The sequence below is a fragment of the Haplochromis burtoni genome, unplaced genomic scaffold (assembly GCF_018398535.1).
Source record: "Haplochromis burtoni strain Fernald_Lab_line unplaced genomic scaffold, NCSU_Asbu1 Contig_190, whole genome shotgun sequence".
Taxonomy (NCBI): domain Eukaryota; kingdom Metazoa; phylum Chordata; class Actinopteri; order Cichliformes; family Cichlidae; genus Haplochromis; species Haplochromis burtoni.
This window is the reverse complement of record NW_024582551.1, coordinates 486419-506515: the sequence shown is the minus strand read 5'-3', so window position 1 is coordinate 506515 and position 20097 is coordinate 486419. Positions and strand designations below refer to the sequence as shown.

Sequence of the window (20097 nt, the reverse complement as noted above, 5' to 3'; positions counted from 1 at the left end):
AGCAGGTGAACTGAGCGTCACACCTGAGCTGCACTCAGCTCCGGTACCTGTTTCTCCCTCAGATCAGCGTCCGTCTCAAGCTCCTTCTCTGCTGTCCTGCAGGACGAGGTGAGGGCGGGAGGAGGACAGAGAGCTGGTCAGTGCTCTTGTTTACAGATGTAGAACATCTGTCGCTGCAGGGTCAGGGGTCAGAGGTCAGAGCAGCACTCACGGTTTCAGTTCGGCGGTCCTTCGTGGTCAGAGCGAGGCTGGTACCTGAGCATCAAGTAACAGCGGCAGCTCGGCTTCCTGCTGACCGAGGTCCCACATCGCCGCAGCGTTTACCTGCTCAGGTGTGTGGTTTCAGTTTGACGTCACCCTCGCCGTGCTGTACGCCAGGAAACGTCACAGGTAAAAACATACCATCAAACAACCAGAGGACCCCCGGGGTCCAGGGACTCCCCGTGTTTGCGTGGGTTCTCTTTGGGTTCTCAGACTTCCTCCACAGTGAAATGCAGTTCGTGGGGTTAGCTTAACTGCAAACACTAAAATGGCCCATAGGTGTGAATGCGATTGGTTGTCTGCGTCTCTGTGTTAGCCCTGCAACAGACTGGCGACCTGTCCACGGTGTACCCGGCCTCTCGCCCTAGGACACTGGGATAGGCTCCCGCCCCCCGCGACCCTGAAAAAGGGTGGACAGTCTGTACCACCAGGGGGAACACACACATTCTCTAAACCACGTGTCAAAGTCAAGGCCCGCGGGCCACATCCGGCCCGGCGCACATTTATATCCGGCCCGCGAGATCATTTTATACAGATGTACTATTATTGTTATGCATGGCCCGGCGATATGAGGCGCTAATAATATACAAACTACAGATCTCATGATGCAGTGCTGCAGAGAGACAAGTTGATTCTGAAAGCAGAGTCTTTCAGCAGCGGTGCGTGACTGAATATATGTTTACAGACATGCTGGTAAACCGTGTGTCTTATTAGTGGAGCTGATGTGGCTGTAATTTAATTTAAGACTGCACTACGAGACAAAATGTCAGGATCAGCTGAAAAACCTAAACGCAGAAACGACAGGAAGTAGACGAGCTAAAGAAGAATCTGACGTTTCAGCAGACGTTCATCACCAGAGCAAAACCACAAAGTGAAGCTGTTGTGAAAGCAAGTTTTATCGTAGCAGAGGAGACAAAGCAGCCCGGTACCACACAAGAGCTGCAGGATGAAGCTGTGCGACGGCTTGTGTCCAGTCAAAATGCAGAGTTTGGCAAATGTGAGCCTGAGCAGAAATACGATTGCTGATCGGTTTGTGAGACGGTCACTGATTTAAGAACACAGTTGTGTGAAAGAAGCAAAAACTTCACTGCATACTCTCTTGCTGTGGATGAAAGTACAGACATGATGGACGCTGCACAGCCGACCATCTTCATCCGTGGAGAGGAAATATTGGACATTAAATCGATGCACGGGACAACGGCGGGAAAAGGCATTTTTAAAAACGCATGGCAAAGTGTAACCGACATGAAACTGCCCTGGGACAAACTTGTTGGACTTACAACAGATGGAGCGCCGGTGCTGTGCGGTGAAAAAAAGCGGACTACAGGAGGAGAACTGCACCGCTGAGTTAACACATCACTGCATCACACACCAGGAAAGGCTGTGTGGCAAAGTCCTAAAAATGGAGCATGTAATGATCACTGCGACGCAGACCGTACATTTGATCTGAGCTAAAAGTTTAAATCACCGTCAGTTTCAGTCTTTTATGTGGGAAATAGATTCAGAGTTTGCAGCTGGCTGAGTCGGAATAAAAGTTCTCAACAGAGTTTCTGAGCTCAGCAAGGAAACCTGTCAGTTCATGGACATGTGTGATGCGGTGAAGGCGTTTCAAGTGAAGCTGTCACTAATGCACCAGTGCAGCCTGCCTCACTTCCCCTGTTGCAGTAATGTTGAACCAAGTCAGCGGACTTTGCTGAGCTGCACCTGTGCAGATTCAGATGCAGCTGCAGTGTAACGATGCACTCAGGGAAAGACACTGAATGGCCGCACAGTTTATTAGCGCCACTCCTGCAGCTCCGTCTGCATGCGGCTCCAACCTTGTGTTTGCTCTCATTTACTTTTCCTTAGGTTTTGGCAGCATGTTCATATTTCTAACTTGCATCATTTTGACAGGATATATTTTTATGAAGAGCAAAATATTTAAAGATAAAGTTTATTGTTTTAAGTTTATTTAATCTGGAATAATATTCCTGTCTGTTTTATTCATATTTATGTTTAAAAAACAGTTTTAGTGTTCAGTGAATGTTTACCTTGTTTGGCCCGCGACCTGACGCGTGCCTTGAGTTTGACGCCCCTGCTCTAAACCGTGCGTGCACGTCAGCAGACTTGCCGCACACGTTGCTCCTTACAGGACATCAGTGTGTTTGAGTCTACTGGTCTCAACTGGAAATAACTAACACGTCTCTTGATACTGGCTCAGCTCCCAGCTTCTGTAGTTGAACCAACGTTTTGGAGAAAAACGATGTTCTGGACATTTTCCAGTCTGGTTCCCACAAACTGCACTGAAACAGCTTTACTTAAAGTGTGTGGTGACATGTTGATGGCAGCAGACTCTGGAGAGTACACCGTACTGGTTATACTGGATCAAAGGCCTGTTCGGGATTACTGGTGTTGTTTTAAATATCGTATCTATCGGAGACATCTTTTACCGTCTGTGTGAATCAAGTGTTGTCATCAGCTCTGCCACCTCAAGGATGTGGCGAGGTCCAGTTCTGCCTCCAGGCCAAATGATGAGACCACAGCATCTCCTGTCATCTCTGTGCTGATGGCATCAGGTGCTCTTTCAAAGCTTCTGAGTTTTATAAATTGGCTTGTTTGAATAATTGTCAGAAATCAAACAGTGGTTGAACCACAGCTTCCTCCAGCTAAATACAGATAAGACAGGAACTTTTGCTCCTGATCACATGATCTCAGCTTTTAAGGCTCTTCTGTTCAATCGCGTGTCAGAAATGTGTGCGTCCTATCTGACGCTTCAGTCTGAGAATCTGCGCACGGCTCGTTCGAGCTGCTTCTTTCAGCTGCACACTTTCTATCTGCTCATGTAAAGCTAAACAGTTTCATTATGGATCAATGTGGCTACACTGTTTATCTGTACATGACAAGAAAACCTCATCTGTGTCAAACGAGACGGTTTAGCTCCTCCCACTAACCAGCAGGAAGGTGAAGACCTTTGAAAATGTCCTGTCTGACATCACGCAGATGCAGGAGAAGCCTGAGCTCATCATCAGAAACCCTGTTTAACACGAACGTCCAGCACCAGAGGAGTCACATGACAGGAAGGGTAAAACGGTCTCGAGGGTTCAGTCTCCTGAGGCTACGTCCACACTGGCCCGGATAGATTTGAAAACGGCGTTTCCGCCTGAAAACGCTGTTTTCAAATCTATCAATGTGGAGGAAAAGCAGCGAGTTTGTTAAATGGACTCACACTGAGGTGGAGCCGTTGCTGCGAGTAACACAAAAGTACAAAGTTGCAAAAGCGAGTGAGAGTTAAAGAATTTGAGGAAAAGCTTTTTGGAGCGCGTGCAGGCTGATGTTCATCTTTAACAGGGCTGTCAAACAGAACAGCTGCTGTGTAACGCCCTCCGCTACCTTTGTTTAATTGGCCACATGACTGCATCACATGACTAACATGCGTCATTGTTTTAGAAAGTTTGCGTTTTTGCTGTCCACACTGCGACGCGAAGCACTGTTTTCAAATCTTTTTGTTTTCGACAGCGTTTTGAAAACGCGGCGCTTTCGTTCACGGAAAACGCCGCCTCAGTGTGGATGGGACGCCAAAACGGAGAGAAAATGTTTTCAAACGAAAACGCAGCCTGGAAGTCGGTGATGCATCTGTAGCGACCTCGCCTCCTTCAGCCCATTTAAATGCGAAGCACTTCAAACCTACCAGCAGGGGCGACTCCTCATCAGCTGACCTGAGCTCAGTGAGGAGTGGCGCCCAGCTCGCGGCCTCGTTGACGCCGCTTCTGCATTTTGGTTTTTGGAGCGCAAAGTGGATTTGTAACCTGAAGTGCACACGTGCAGCTCGTGACCGAAAGGTCGCCGATGCCTCGTCTCTGGAGAGATGATGATTGGCCGAGAGGACAGACACATCGATGAACTGCTCCTGAGGACTGGGCGATGGCGTACAGACAAGAGCGAACAAACGTCTTTTATTCTTTTAAATGTTGGGAACAAAAACTTCAGAATTACAAACGACCCATTAAAAATTCCAACACACAGAGGGTCAGTGAAGGACACACGACCACTTCAGGAACACATACAAACCAACAGAAAACTGAACGCTCTGGTTTGAAAACAAAGAAAGGCTTAATGCACCTGAGAGCAGGAGCCAATCAGCAGCCTGAGAGCTGCGGCCTTCAGTCACCAAATAAAACTCGTGTACACTTGGAGAGGCGGTTCCAAAGAAAGAACAAACCTTTGGTCCCGCCCGTCACAGTTTCAGTCCCACAGCGGCTGCGGCTGTCCCGCCATCGACATGTACTCGTCCAGCTCGGCGTCCAGTCGGCTCCGGGACGTGGACATGTAGTCGTCCAGCTGTTTGTCCAGTCGGCTCCGGGACATGGACATGTAGTCGTCCAGCTCAGCGTCCAGCTGCTTCTTCGTTGGCACCACCTTTCTGCTGCCACCACGCCCCTTTGAAATGGTGGCCCCGCCTATCCGCAGCTTTACCCCATGCCGTCTTCGTCCTGCCAGAAACAAAATTGATAGATTTACACAAACAGGAGTCAGCAGGTCAAAGGTCAGCAATGTAATGCCACTCCCTCTTTGGTTTGTTTCCATGGAGACAGGATTCACTTTTAGTTTTCCTGCTGTTGGTTCTTGTGCGTTTGTGTCCTGAGAGACACCGTGAAGTTTCTTCATCTCTTTATTATCTGACCCTTTAGGTCCCTCCCTCATTCGGCCCCTCCCTCCGGGCGGCTTAAAAGCCCGCATGGTCATTTCCTGTTGGGTGTCAAAGCCAAGCCAGAACAAAGTCATGAGCCTGTAAATATAACCATGCAATGTTCTGTGGAAGCCCCTCCCCCTCTGTAACGCTCATAGGTACAGGTAACCCCGAGCTCCAGCCATAGAGGCTGTGTCCCGATTGAGGGTCTGCAGCCTTAAAGGCCGCATTTCAAGGCCGATTACGTCACAGCGGCACAACGAAGGCTGTCCCAATTCAAAGACTGCTCCAAATGCGTCCTTCATTTCCCTGAATTTTAAGGCTGTGGCGGTGTACACTTTGTAGCCCAACATATCCCAGAATGCATAGCGCGGCGGTGGGTGTGGATAATTTTGCCGGAAAACACGGCGGAAGAGGGGCGCCCGAAGAGTAAACTTTAAGTAAGTACTGAATATGATGTCACTTATTTCTGTGCGAATGTTTAATAATGAAGAACATTAAAACATGACTGTTGGTCACATGTCGGCAAAGTCATGTGACGTTAGTGACGTTTGTACTAACTTGGTTTTAAAGCCTTTAAATATGCGCCGTTCAATAGTCGACCTTAATCTGACAGAGAATGTGATGATTTTGTGGATAATTAAAGTCAGTCATATATCCACAAACACAACAAGCTGAAAGTCAGTGATGCTGCTCGGTTTGCAGTCCTGAACATCACGGCACAAGCAGGATTCACTGCACTGTTAATGTTAGCTGTGTTATATTGCTGCCTCTGTTCGGTGGTGTCGAGCCAAACGGACTTTAACGTGTGTTTGAACGAGCTGACGGTTCACTCGTTAAGCTGAAAGAAAGATGCTTTAATCACAGCAGTCACACATGTGTCCACTGCACCATCTGGAACTCTTCTTGTTTACACTCGTAATAACACAAACACTAAATCCTGCTTCTCTGGTGCTGTTGTGTAGCAGTGTGTACACCTGAGACTGTCACCTGTCTGTCTGTCCTGCACTCTCTCTCTGTTTCTTTCTCTCTGATTGTGGAATAAAAGTATGAACATGTGTTTATAAGTTACACTTGTGTTTGAATCCTGCAGCTTATCACACATTTGATTTCCATGTGTGACGACTGCAAGTGTCCAGAGTGAGGACAGACTGAGGGACCCACTGCTGCACATCATCTGTGAGGCTTTGCACCCCTGATGATCCACCAGGACAAACTCAGCAGTGTGTGAGGAAGAGGAGGAGGAAGAGCCAGCAGCAGCTGACAGATGGAGAGAATAGACAGACTGTTCCCTGTTTGTGAAGGACTGCTAGGAAAGTTTAACATAACTGTCTGTGCTGAATCAGTCTTATTAGGTAATGTTCAAATAATGTGATCATCCCAGTGTTTCCAGTGTGGGAGAAAGTACTCAGAGTACTCAGGGCCTTCAAGTTACACACTATGAAAGGCAGCAACAAGTTTAATGTTCAGAAACCTAAAGTCTGTATCAGCAGCAGAATGGAGCTAAAATAAATGTTGGTTTCAGTTCTATGAAGCTTTGAGTATTTTGGATCAGTAGCTGCTGTGTTTGTTGCATCATGTTGCTGTAACTGTTTATATGCTTTATATATTCTGAGCTAAGTTGATCTATAGTGTTACATCATATTCTATAAGGATGTTATGTGTTTGTAGACTTTCTGCCCAGTTTGACCCATTTAGCAGACGTCAGCCTGTTTAAGAGGCTCAAGAGGAGTTTTTATCCTCAGACCGTTCGTGTGTTGAATCAGCCACCAAAAGAACAACATTCGTCTCTTATATATGACACATCTATATATACACTGTCAGTGATGCTTGACTGTCTTTGAGTGAAGATTTAAGGTGATTGGAAATGTAAATAACTGCAACTTGAATCTTTACTCAAAGTAGAGTTCAAGCTCACTGCTGTAATGAATCATAATAACTATAATATTGGCCATATTGTATTTAATTACACAGTGAGATGACTTTAGTCTCATGAACAACATCAGCTCATTGTTATTTTCTAGCTAATCTTAAATGACTGTTCAGCACAGGAATGAAGCCCAACTATCATGTTTCAGTCCCGTGGTCTCAGATACTCAGCTAATCAAACACAGCTCATGTAAAAACAAACACATGAACAAAAGATTTTCTCCTTCCTTTCTTTCAAATAAAGCTGTCTGAAACGCTTCCAGCAGTTGGTGTCATGGTTGCATTTCACAGGCCTCGCACTTCTTAGTGGTGCTTGAGCACCGTCAAGGCTGCAGACCCTGAATTGGGACACAGCCAGTGCACCAGAGCAACCTTTAGCCTCTGGCAAAGGGCCTTTGACCTCTAAACTTTTAACCTTTGACCTCTGAGGAGGGGAGATTTCAAAGCTCTGACTCAGTAGGGGTCAGCTTAGTAGAGCTACTGGGACACGCCCCCCTGGCGGTCAGCCCTCCAGCTGTATTTAAACGTCTTTGAATTTAACTGGCAGACCGTAGCTGTGCCATCAAAAACAAATTTCCCACGTGTGGGACTAATAAAGGTTATCTTATCTTATCTCATCTTATCTTATCAGATGCACGAATCAGAGCGCAGCTCTCCTAACCCCGCCTAACAGGTCAAATCGCACCAACCGTCTCTCCACAGCTCAGCATGAAGCTGTGCTGAGAAACTCACCTGAGGTCAGCGGTCTCAGCTGGCTCCGCCTCCCGAGTCGACCGCGCAGACCTACTGCTCCTGCAGAGGAAACGCACGCACAGGTGGAGCACAGGTGAGAATTCTACTGCAGCTTCAGTGTAGCGAAGAAGGCCACACACTGCTGCCCCGCCCACTGCGTCCAGTGTTTCAGATACTCACGCCTGCAGGTGGAGGTGACCCGCGCTCTCCACCTGTATTTGTTCATGAAGCTCCAGAAGCCTTGATGCGCAGAGGCTGACGGGCGGCGAGTTACCCGCTGCCAGCCAAGTCGAGTCCAGACGCTCCTCTTCCTCCTCAGGTGACGATGCTCCGCCCTCTCAGAGCTCCCGGCAGCCTGCAACACAGAGACACAGCAGCTCGCTTTTACGGTGCAGTAGCTCGCCATCCACTTGTAAAAACGGACCAGTGTGCACATGCTGAGAACCCTTATGATGACGCAGCGGTGACCCGTGGGGGCGATATAACGAATGCACTGGATGCACCGCGAGTTTTCCACGTACGATGGCTAAAATGACTTTATCGTAACTATCCAGTACAGGTTGCCATGGAATTCTGCACCAAATGCATCATTAACCCCGCCCCCCAACCAGACACTGTTCTACCTGCGCTGAGAGTGCATGTTTATACCAAAGAGGGAAGAAGATTGCGACAGAGTTTCAGACTCGCTGTCGTTTGATTTCACGAGGATGTCGAACAAAACCTCACACTGGTTTGGTCCCACAAACACCTCACGACCCCATCGCGCCAGGGATGGTTTCACTGTTTTCAACTCCACGTGGCGGCTGCAGCGTGTCAGACGAGCAGGCCGGTGGTCCTCCGATGAACACCTGGGCCGCCCTTCTTCACAGGTGACCTGTGACCCCTCTGGGACTCACCTGTGGAAGAAGCAGCGATAAGGGAGCTGACTTCATCAGCAGGACCACGGGCAGGGCAGCGGATGCCCTCTGATGCAACCTGGAGCAGGTCTGCTGTTCCACCAGGACTCTGGAGAAGCTACCGGAAGAGAGAGGAGTGAACGTCAGCACAGTGTCCCTGACCTTTAACTTTGCAGGACGCAGGAGGTCATGGTAACTCACCGCTCGTGCAGGGACACCGTGGATGTTCCTCTGGGGCGAAACGAGCCTGGCTCTGATGACTCCATCTGCCTCTGGATGCCGGACCCTGTTCACCTGCCGCCTGATTCAAAAGGATAAAAGCTTCATTCAGCACGGAAACCGGAAAAAGCAGCAGCTCCGGTAAAACTGCCACTTCCTGATGTCTGCCTTCATATCGGCACTCTTCAAAGAGCCCACACACAACCCTGTTCATTTACACAGCTGTTTAACTCACACAGATATCTCCCGTCTTTGAGCCGGAAATGCAGATAAAAATTTAATTAATCTCGCTTCGTGGTTCAAAGGTCAGCCGAATTTCAGAGGAGGCCTCAGTGGCCTCGTGGTGTTCAACACAGTCTGTGAGCGCTCTCAGTTTCCGCAGGTAACACGGAAATTTCCAATTTCACTCTGTGCTAAAGCGGCGCTGGCCCGCCATTTTATGTCCGCGCAAAAAAAAACAGCGCTCACAGCTAACGTTAGCTTCCACAGTTCACCTGTTCAGTTATAATACGTCACCCACGCTTACCTGAATCTGAACGTCCTACCGGGAGACGCTCACGGCTTAAAACAGACACACCTGTTACTAACTGTAAGGTCACTTCCGCTTGCTAACACTCGTGCTAATTAAGCGCAATGCTAACCCACAAGCTGCTGTTAGCATTAGTTTTACAAAGTTTAGTTTTTACATATCAGCTAATTCCTCTCCACAGGTTTTAGGTGAGCTCCGGTGAGGCGAGCAACAGCACCTGGTGTTTCTCTCACAGCTCAGCCGCTAAATGTAGAGGCCAAACCGCCGTTAAAGTCACGCTCTGTCCGGGTTAACCGCAGCTAACGGCCCGCTCTGGGGTCAAGTTCACATCTATAAGTCAGCAGCACACACACCTGTGTCAGACTCACAAACACAGAAGCCCACACAGGTGAATGTGTGTAGAAACTTGTTTGATCCGCAGGCAGAACTTTAAGGCTCCAGCAGTACAGAAGGCTATTTCTGCCAATAATTATTATTATTTTGTTTAACCAGGAAGATCCCATTGAGATTAAAAACCTATTTTTCAAGGGAGACCTGGCGAAGACAGGCAACAGCAAGTGTCTCACATTTACAAAAATTACTCAGTTAAACTCAGGCAGCAAAAACACGCATGCAAAAATAAATAAAATTTACAAAAAAATAATATAATTCAATAAAATTCAGTTAAAATGACAAACTAATTGAAACAGTTGCATGTTGTGGACTTGGCCTCAAGGATTCTTAGTTTAGATTTCAAACCACTTGATGAGAGTCGTTTCCTGCAGTCCGTTCCAAGCCGAGGGGGCTAAATGGTCAAAATCTCTTTTGCCAAGTTCAGTTCAGGCGGACGAAGAGGATACGACCAGCATGTTTCACTGCAAGCAGGGAACATATGAAGGCAGCAATCCGATTATTGCCTTATATGTAAAACTGTATAAATGAGAGTTCCTCCTAATGGCCAAAGCAGGCCGTAGAACTCTGAGTGGTGAGTCTGAGATTTACTGTTAGTGATGAACCTCAGAGAAGCACGACACATAGGATCAACACGAAGCATTCATATATAGAATAGACATTTCTATCTGTCTCCAGCACAGATAAAAACGTTGCAGCAACAAACTGCTTCTTTGTATTCAAGAAAAACGCGACTTATTTTGAAAATAAAATCGCAGTTAACTTCAGTGTTTTTACGAGATTCTCTTCATGTGGTTTGAAGGTGAGCGAGTCATCCGGATATTTCTACGTGTGAACCAAAACATCGAGTCGTGGTTTAAAGGAGAAAACACAGTTAAAGAAAAATCTACAAATCAAAGGTTCAAAACAAACATCCAAATTAAATTAAAGACTGGAAAGGTGGTCATGAGTAAAACATCAGGCTTGGTGGGTGGGGTGGGTTTTTCAAAATTGCCTTCATATTCTTTTTTCTTTTTACTATATAAATAAAACATTAGAAAATATGAGACATTTGAGGCTGGGACTTTGGTTTTCTATTAAAGCGGCATCACTGACCGCTCATGGCTTCAGTTGTGGATGCTGGTCCCCAAAGACGTCCACAGACTGGAGGCCTCGGCCTGCTCGGTGAGGGCGTTCTCCCTGTGGGAGCTTGACAGAGCTGCCGTCCTCGGTGCAGGACCAGTCAGTCTGGGACTGAAACCGCAGAGGTTTCCATGGCAGACGGTCGGAAAGTCAAGAGTTGGCCTTAAAGAGGAAGAGGACGTTTTATTGTGAAAGAGTGTGTGCAGCAGCTGCAGAGTTTTAGATTAACGAGAGGAACACACTCTTGTTTTTGTGTCTTTATTTATTGTAGGGCCTGAGTGCAGACAAATGTCACTCTGTCCCTTTTTGTTTCATCATAAAGGTCAGCTGTTTTTATTTTGCAGCTTCAATGTTTCTGTCAAACACGAGAAATGTGTTTCCTCGACTTTCGCCACCAGATGGCGCCAAACACACACACACACACACACACACACACACACACACACACAGGAGGGCTGTGATTGGCTCTCTCACGGCTGAAGTCACGCGCACAAACTTTCTGACAAGGCAAAGCGTGTTTCCGGCAGTATCACAAAATAAAAGCTGCAGTAACTTGTGCGGAAATGCGGGGAAATGAGTGAAAGGAGAGTTTTTGAAGCTGCATTTTGGAAATATTTTAGTTGAGTTGAGTTTTAAAACGTTTCTTTAACCCAGGAAACATCTCTAATAAGTGTTAATATATTTCCGTTAATCATTTTAATCATTTTCAAGCCTTAATGAGTAAGCTTGCCCTAACGGGATTTGATGCTTTTCTTTGTGACGTGAGAATGAATTTAGGTTCACAATGAAGTAAAACTAGGTCAACTAAAAGAAAGGAAAACTTTAGAACGGGACAAATAACTAAAACTAGACAGCGAAAGCACGATTACAGGTGAATAACTGAATAGCCACTTTTCAATAACATAAAAAATAAAATAACATAAATTTTAAAAAGAACAAAAATCAAACCACGCAGAAAAATAAGGCAAACTGTAATTATCACTGTATAAAACTTAAATTGATTGTGCAGTGAACTCAGACAACGCACACAGGCAACATTACAGTGACATCGATGACAGGTGGCAGGTGTGCAGGCAGGAAGCACAAACAGGTAGACCGCAGGTAAACGCTCCACTTCTTAACAACGCTCAGTTTTGTCTCTGTGCTCTTATTTTGGAAGGCCCCAGAGGTCGCCAGACTTCCTGTTATGTCTGGCCGTCGGGGGAGCATGACATAGCCCCCACCTCCTCCTCCCCCCGGTGAGCGTGCAGACAGTCTGGATGCAGACGGAGTCGCACGCGGACGCGCCGACGGACGAACCTCCGGCCTCACGGACCCGGCAGCGGATCATAGCCGAGCGGAGAGCGCCGAGCCCGGTGAGTGCGCCGCAGGAGCCCGCTGAGAGCTTTTGTAATTCTTCTGTGAACAACTGTTGATGCAGCAGTCGGGTCAGCCAGTGAGCGTCAGGCATCGTCAGCATCTGATGACGTCATAGAGCCACGGTCACGACGTCATGTTGCTTACAGTTTAATGAAAAAATGAAAGGAATCAGTAGTGAGACGAGGATGTGCATGTGTGGTGATCCTGTCTCCTCCTCACCTCTCTGTCTGTCTCAGAGGGAAGTGACGTGTGTGGGGGGACAGGAGTACTTCTGATCACTGACAATACGATCAATATCAGCCCCTGCTCTGTATCTGTGCTCAGGGACCGTATGAGGTCACCTGTGGATCAGCTATAGGATCTGTTCCTGGCCCACGGGCACACCTGAGCGTCCCACCTGTCTGTGTGTTCCTGTCATGTATTTCCTGTTCCTCTGGCTGGTGGGTTCACGTGAAACCTGACAACGACCTCAGCGTTTATCACGGGTCTGTGTGATGTCACCGAGGGCACACAAGCCCCACCCACATAGATCTGTCCGGGGAAGTCTTTTTATGGATCTGATTGTTGAGCCGTCTGAGCAGATTCTGTTTTACTTTATCAGGTGACCATGTCGGTGCTCGGCCCCGCCCCCAGCAGCGCAGACGCCTGCCTCAGCATCGTCCACAGTCTGATGTGCCACCGGCAGGGCGGCGAGAACGAGGGCTTTGCCAAGCGCGCCATCGAGAGTCTGGTGAAAAAGCTGAAGGAGAAGAAGGACGAACTGGACTCGCTCATCACCGCCGTCACCACCAACGGCGTGCACCCCAGCAAGTGTGTCACCATCCAGAGGACGCTGGACGGCCGGCTGCAGGTACGGCGGTGAAAACCCGACAGAGGGCCCACAGGAAGGCTTGAGGCTCAGAGAGGAAGTAGTCACCTTATTTTATTCTGACAGAGTTAGAAAGATAACAGGACTTCAAAGAAAAAGTCTTTAAAGTCTTCAGGCTCCGCCCCTCACCTGGTCTGCACCTGATCCTGTCCTTCCTGTGTCCTCTGTCGGCGCTACAGGAGCTCCTCACCGCTGATATAATAATAATAATGATGATGATGATGATGATGGAGCTGTGAGCAGCAGCCTGGGTGTGTCCCCCAGTGTCTCAGTAATTATGAGACCAGAGGACAGAGCACACCTCAGTCTGCTGAGCAGGTTCACACCAGGACCAGCTGATCCGGCCCACAGCGCACCCCCTCCCCCCACAGTCCCACTAAAACATGCGACACCTTCTCAGGAACTTCTGAAACATTCACAGGCCCTTTAAACCAAAACGTCCCCACCCCACGAACCGTAAAAGGAGACGTGGTTCACCTGAGGACATTGTCTCCATCCCCACTCCGTCATCCTGTGTATGCTGCTGTTAAAATGTTTCTGTGATAAGTTCAGGTTGGTGGGAATATGCTTTAAGGATGCAGGGCTGGGCGGGGCACACAGGTGAGCCGCACACCTGTAGCAGGCTCCTGTCACGGAGCGCTGCTTCGTTAAACCTCAGCCTCCATTCGCCGCAGCGTCGCCTGATGAGCGAGCTCTGGAGCGTGTGCCTGTGCGAGGGCAGTGGGCCTGAGCTGACGCCGTTTCAGTCTGAGGGTCGGCATGTGAGCGAGGAAGACCCGAGAGATCAAACCTCAAAGGCATAACCAATAAAACGGAAGCGGTTAGAACCGCGTTACAGCGTCGGTGTGACTGCAGGATCCTGCAGAACGTCGCAGGTCTCACATCCAAACAGCAGCAGGAGGAGGAGGAAGGGCAGGCTGGCTTGTTTTGTCTGAAACACAGGAAAGGGGCCGGGTTAACTTAAGCCAGACAGTCTGGTGTGTGTGTGTGTGTGTGTGTGTGTGTGTGTGTGTGTGTGTGTGTGTGTGTGTGTGTGTGTGTACAGCTGTCTTTGTGAGCACCTTGTTAGACTCAGGACCCGTTTGTGGCCCTCGCTTCAGAGGCTGTTTGAGGGTTCAGAGCCGGTTTCAGGGCTCAGGTTTGGGTTCAGGGTCGTGTGTGTGTGTGTGTAAGCGTGCAGAGGACGGGAATGTGGACTCGTCTGGGACTCTGGTGGATTTCATACCGCAGAGTTTCCACACTGTAAGAAATGACGTGCTGCTGCAGACATTGACCCAGAGAGGACGAGATGATTTTGTCTCCCATTAAAAAATCGAGAAGCTCAGCCTGTGGCCAAAAGCAGAGCTTTGTCTTGACTTTTACATCAAATATTTCTGTTTCTGTTTGGTTTCTGTCGGCTCTTTGAGTTCTTTTCTCCTCGTTTCCTAGTTTTGCTCTAACAGGTTTACCTTTTAGAGGTTAAAATCTCAGCTTCATGTGTCAGAGTGTAAACGTTTCAGTCAGTGTTTCGCTCTCACTCTTGTCTTAAACATGAAACTTTTACTTCTTGTCTCATAGTTTTAGTTCAGCGAGTCGACGTTTTCGTCATCCTATAGTTTTGTTATTTGATTGGTTTAGTTTTGGATTTTGAAATCAAACCTTTTGCGTCTGAATTTTTTAATCTATTATTTGTCTCAGTTTTGAATTATAAGCAGTGTTAGTGTAATATCTCACATATTTGTGTCACAATCTTTTCCTTAGATATTTGACTTTATCTGATTTTTTTCTTGGATTTCTCCCTTTCAGTCGTAGATTTGCATGAATAACAATAAGACGTCCTTTTATAATTTTCTTGTGCTTTTTGTTTGGTGATTTTTCTACCCGGGCCTCCGTGTAAACCACTGATTCTCCGTCACCTCGTCAGTTATGTTTCTAAATGATGTCCAACTCGGTCTTTAACGTGTTCGTATTTGAAGGAAAAGTGCGATGTGTGTTTCTTCTCTGATGAGCAGTTTGTGTTTTCACTTTTCGTAGTCAGGAGCAAACTGGAGACGTTCCTTCTGAATGTGTCATCATGTGAAAGCTCTCCAGATCAAACAAACAAACCCTGGTATATTTGGTATCTTTGGAAAGCTTTGCTAAAATCTTTCTGTGTTGCTGTTTGCTTGTTTTGGGGTTTGGATGTTGTTTTTGCAGCATGCCTGCTTCTCATAGCTCAGAGAGGTGAACACGGCGACACCTTTGGAAAAAACCCAGAAAACAGGAACAAACACAAGTATTAGTTTGAACTTAACACTTAAAGTTTAAGAAACAGAGTAAAGACACGAGGAGAGTCTGAACGAGCAGGCGGTCGTTCAAAATGTGGATAAAAGGTGATTTAAAAGAAAGTGCTGTTTCAGTTTACGTTCAGTGTGGGGACCTGGCCCTTTGAGCAGGTTTATGAAGACATTTTTTGCAGCGTGTGTGTGTGAAATTGTTTTGTCTGCAGTCTTATCCCTGCCCTTCACCTGTGCACACAGAACAGACCTCGTCCATCAGATTTAAAGCAGCACATTCACAAACCTGTGGCTTTGAGACGTTTACAGCCTGCGGGGATTTTCTGAGTTTAAAGTTTGTTTAGTGAACGCATCGGTGAGAATAAACATCCTCATTAGGATTTTCCTACAATTAAGGGACCCGGTTAACACGCAGCAACATTCATCATCAAACGTTTTATCGAACAACTTCTAAATACTCGGGACCTGCCTCTCTGTGGACTTCCTGCTCCATAGGGGGCGCTGTCGAGCTCAGCAGAAATGGTTCCACCTTTAGACGTTTCACAGGTTTTCTCCTGCAGTAAACACTTTTTGTTAGAGACGTCACAGCACTGCGAGGTGCTTTACAGCGTCCTCCATTTTGGTTTGGGGCGTGAAGCGAGCAGCCTCCTGACAGCGTCGCCTTCACCCCGCTGCTCCTGTCCTGCACACCTGGAGCTCCTGCTGGGCTTTAACTGTGGAAACAGGCACCTGTCCTAAAACCTTAACAGCACAATCAGCACGCGTTAGCAGCATGCTAGTGTTTTATGGTCAGAATTAGCTTCACTGAGAGGAACTGAAGGAGGAAGAGTGCTTTTATCCAGGCTGGATTCATGGACACTGAAATCCAAAGTCTCTGCTGTGTCTTGTGGTGTGTGTGTGTTGTGTGTGTGTGTTCTGTGTGTGTTTCTGTGTGTGTGTGTGTGTGTGTGTGCTTGTGTGTGTGTGTTGTCTTTGTGTGTGTGTGTGTGTGTGTGTGTGTGTGTGTGTGTGTTGTGTGTTGTGTGTGTCTGTGTGTGTCTGTGTGTGTGTGTGTGTCGGGTGTGTGTGTGTGTGTTTCTTGTGTGTGTGTGTGTGTGTGTCTGTGTGTCTGTGTGTGTGTCTGTGTGTGTGTGTGTGTGTTGTGTGTGTCTGTGTGTGTTGTGTGTGTTGTGTGTGTGTGTGTGTGTGTGTGTGTGTGTGTCTGTGTGTGCGTGTGTGTGTCTTGGTGTCTGTGTGTGTCTGTGTGTGTGTTGTTGTGTGTGTGTGTGTGTGTGTGTGTTTCTGTGTGTGTGTCTGTGTGTGTTCTGTGTGTGTGTGTGTCTGTGTGTGTCTGTGTGTGTGTGTGTGTGTGTCTGTGTGTGTGTGTGTGTGTGTGTGTGTGGCTCCAGAGTGTCTTCGGAAATAGAAACGGTCACCGCGGTGTTTAGTCTGACTTCTGCTCAGACACGAGGGCAGATAACAGAGACGCTCCAAAACCTTCAGAGCCAACAGGAGCACACATACACACACACAGACCACCCACCAAACACACACACACAGAACACACAGAAACACACACAGAAATGCCAGTTAATTAACTAACATCCAATCAAAACCATCATCGAACTCGCTCTACCTTCTTCTCGGTCTGTTACTATGGTAACTTCACAGCAGCCATGTTATTGGTCAGATGATGTCATTAAATGCTCCAAAAGGCTCCAACAGCACAAACACAGTTGAAATGTCCAGAACAATGACTGTATAAAACATGGATGACACGACAGCTCCCCAAAAATGAAGCCAAAACGTCTCTATCGCCCCCTGGTGTCTGGCTGCAGTATAGGTCATAAACCCCGCCTCCTCCATGTTAGCGGATGGGACTGGGGTCAGACTAAAATAAATTTATTCTCCTCAGATAATTTTTTTCCAAAGATTCTTTCTTTTGTTATCAATAGTTCTCATCACGCTATTGATGTTCAAGGGGTCTCCTCTCCCATAAGTTTGATTCTAATTCCTACCGCGGTGATGTTAAATTGGGGTGAAACGTCATCATACAGCTTTGACTGGCAGCTGCAGTCACGGAGAAACTTGCGTATCTCTGTTCGGGAATAGCAGATAGAGCGTAGGCTCTGAGAGGAGGGCCAGCGTTTACGCTACGAAAACACGACCGAGTGTTTTAACCTGAGATGGACGATACCACTTTTTTATGTCCGATACCGATACCGATATCATAAATTTGGATATCTGCCGATACCGATATGAATCCGATATAGTGTTTTTTAATCAACAAAACTGTTTTTTAAATATCTTGCTGCATTTTGCAATAAGTTCATACTCAAGTTTAAAAACAACTACACTAAAGCTATTCTGTTATACCTGTATACAAAAAAAAAATTTCATAGTTCAGCAATACTGATCAATCTAATAAACTTAAACCTACACCATCCTCCCTATTCTGGTATTTTAAAGAGTACTTAGCGTAAATATTAAGCAACCTAACTAATAGGGTTCCAACTCCCAGCAACAACAAAAATAAATAAATAAAAAATAGGGAACCACCCCTCACGCTCCACCTCATGATGCTTAATCGACGTAATCAACCTTAATTTGATGCAGTGTGAAAAAAAATGCACAGAAATCAATTATTTTTCAAGAAATTTTAAATAGATTCAACATCTTTCTTCAACAAAATTGCAGACTGCACAGATGGTACCTTCCCAAAGGAAAAAGTACTATAGCTTACTAGGGTATATATATTAGACTTAATAGTCACTATATACAGTAATTGACTTCTATTCATTTTCATCAAATTAAAACTTTGGGTGTCAGATAATTATTTATTAAAAGCTCGACATTTTAAATGAGAATAAGAAAGAAAAGTATGTCTTTGTGCCCCCTTTTCCCTGTTAATGCCCTATCGGCCCCCCTGGCTAAACTTTGCTAGATCCGCCCCTGCACAGTTACCAGCCGTCAGCTACGTAGAAAACGATCCTGGTGTAGAAAGTAATATTAAATAAATTCTAACAACAGCTTATCAAGCTTAAACGTGCTGCTGTTGTTCAGCCGCTGGTTTGCTCTTTCTGGTGCAAAGTGGGCCAAAAACAAACAAAGAGAGACTCGCGACAGAAAAGCCGATCAGCTGATCATTTAAGCAGTTTCACGATTGAAGTAGCAGCCGGAGAGCGAGAGGCAGTCGCTCGTTAAGCTTAGCGTGGGAATGCTTTACAAACATTCAGAGATGGACTTACACACTTGCTTTACTTCTCTCGGGGATAACTTTGTCGGAGATGAAATGCCATGCGGTTGCTAGCGAAGCTCCACATGCTATCCAGACCACCGACAGGTCCCGCATGCCACAGCCGCTCTATCACGTGATGCATACTGCTCCGACGTGCTAACGTTCTGAGGTGAGTTACGGCGTGTTGCAAGTTTTGTGAGGTGCTTTCGTGATATTTAATGGATCGGATTACATTTATTTTTCTCCGATATCCGATCCAGTAATTTAGGTCAGTATCGGACCGATACCGATACGTAATATCGGATCGGTCCATCTCTAGTTTTAACCTGACAGCCTGAGGTGTTCTTCAGTAAACTGGACTACCCGACAGAAGGACCCGAGGCCCCGCTGCACTTTTTCGGTAAGTTAAACGTGTTTGTAAGCTAATCCGTAACTACCGTCCTTAGCTCGGTCCTGAGACCTAGCTAGCTAAGATGAGCACTCGGCTGTCAGGGTTCGTTTAGCTGTGCAGGTGAATGAATTTCTGACTAAAGAAATCAAGAGAAACGCTCCGGGCTGCTCAGTCACTAATTACTGTTACTGTACTTTTATTACAAGTATTATACTGTAAAAGCAACAGGCTGCATCCTGCTTGCAGCTCCTGTGCAGAGCTGATTATTAAATATGTGCAAACAACAGCATGTTTTCAGCTCTCCACATGTGTAAAGACAGTAACACCAATTTTTTTTATTAAGCTTGTACTTCAGTAACTCCTCATTAATCAGTGTAACTATGGTATTAAAGTACTGTAGAACTGAAAAAAATGTAAGAGAAGACTTCAGATCCTGAGTGTGTGAGGACAGAAGGATCAGCTTTATTTCAGATGAGTGATAAACTTTATAATTCAGTTTGTGATCTCTTTGTGATTACAGGAGCTGCCCTCAGATTCAGACCTCAGCACCACCCAGTGACAGCACAGATCATCCAACATGTTCACATGTTAACTGCAAAATGAACTGATGAAAACAGTGCAAAGGTTAAAGTAGCCACAGTGCTGTAGTCAAAGCTGCAGCTTTATTGATAAAGTTAAAGACAAAAAACAAAAGGATTAATCACCCATGTAACTGTGTCACTTATATCAGCATTAACAGGACCTCGGTTTGGTGTTTCACAAAGCTGCTGATCTCAGACCTGCACAGCTTCCGTTTTAAACACTTGATGTACTCAGCTGCATGAAGAGCACAGTTTGAGTTTCTCTGACACAATTAAATAAAACCTGATGAAGGTCAAAGGTCGTCACTTGTATGTTGAACTACAAACTGGTGATCTGGAATTCTTTCACAGTTTTTTGCAGATAGTGTGAATCACTTTATGGTAAATAACATAGTTATTCATACCCAAGTAACCAGAGAGGATTATATATTTTTAAATATTAAGCCTGGAGCCTCTGGGGAGTATCTGACTATTTATAACATTACACAAACCAAAGGTCTCATCACAGTGTTCATGAAATGCTGGGTTTATCCATCTCTGGGGCGGGCCTACAGAGGAGTCTGAAGATTTCCCTGTGAGGGAGCTGCTGGTGAAGATCATGAGTCCTGCTTGATCAATGCGATGAGCTTCAGTGTTCCTGGTGTTTCTTAAATGAAGCCTCTTTCAGTGGGTCAACAGAACT

At 46.4% G+C, this 20097-nt stretch overlaps 2 protein-coding genes across 2 annotated transcripts in view; one reads left to right on the top strand and one right to left on the bottom strand.

Annotated features, from left to right (window-relative positions):
• Positions 1–4162: 4162 nt before the first annotated feature.
• Positions 4163–8785, bottom strand: LOC102289727. Its single transcript, XM_014337976.2, has 5 exons — positions 8686–8785; positions 8485–8602; positions 7769–7943; positions 7589–7648; positions 4163–4730 (listed from the first exon to the last, which is right to left on the bottom strand). The coding sequence occupies exons 1-5, from the start codon at positions 8748–8750 to the stop codon at positions 4483–4485; spliced, it is 666 nt and encodes a 221-aa protein (XP_014193462.1). The 5' UTR covers positions 8751–8785; the 3' UTR covers positions 4163–4482.
• The window catches only part of LOC102314488 (mothers against decapentaplegic homolog 4), a gene marked incomplete in the record, with an annotated part of 26360 nt that continues 15042 nt past the window's right edge, over positions 8780–20097 (top strand). The window contains 3 exon segments of the mRNA XM_042225974.1: positions 8780–9085; positions 11904–12099; positions 12705–12953. Of these exon segments, the coding sequence (XP_042081908.1) occupies positions 12004–12099; positions 12705–12953 (345 nt within the window).

Excerpts from the sequence above, each read along its gene's own strand:
- LOC102289727 (XM_014337976.2), bottom strand. The coding sequence starts at position 8,750 with ATGGAGTCATCAGAGCCAGGCTCGTTTCGCCCCAGAGGAACATCCACG. Across the intron at positions 7,649-7,768 it reads GGTCACCTCCACCTGCAGGC|GAGCAGTAGGTCTGCGCGGT; the intron begins GTGAGTATCTGA and ends TTTCCTCTGCAG. Across the intron at positions 4,731-7,588 it reads GCTGAGACCGCTGACCTCAG|GACGAAGACGGCATGGGGTA; the intron begins GTGAGTTTCTCA and ends TGTTTCTGGCAG.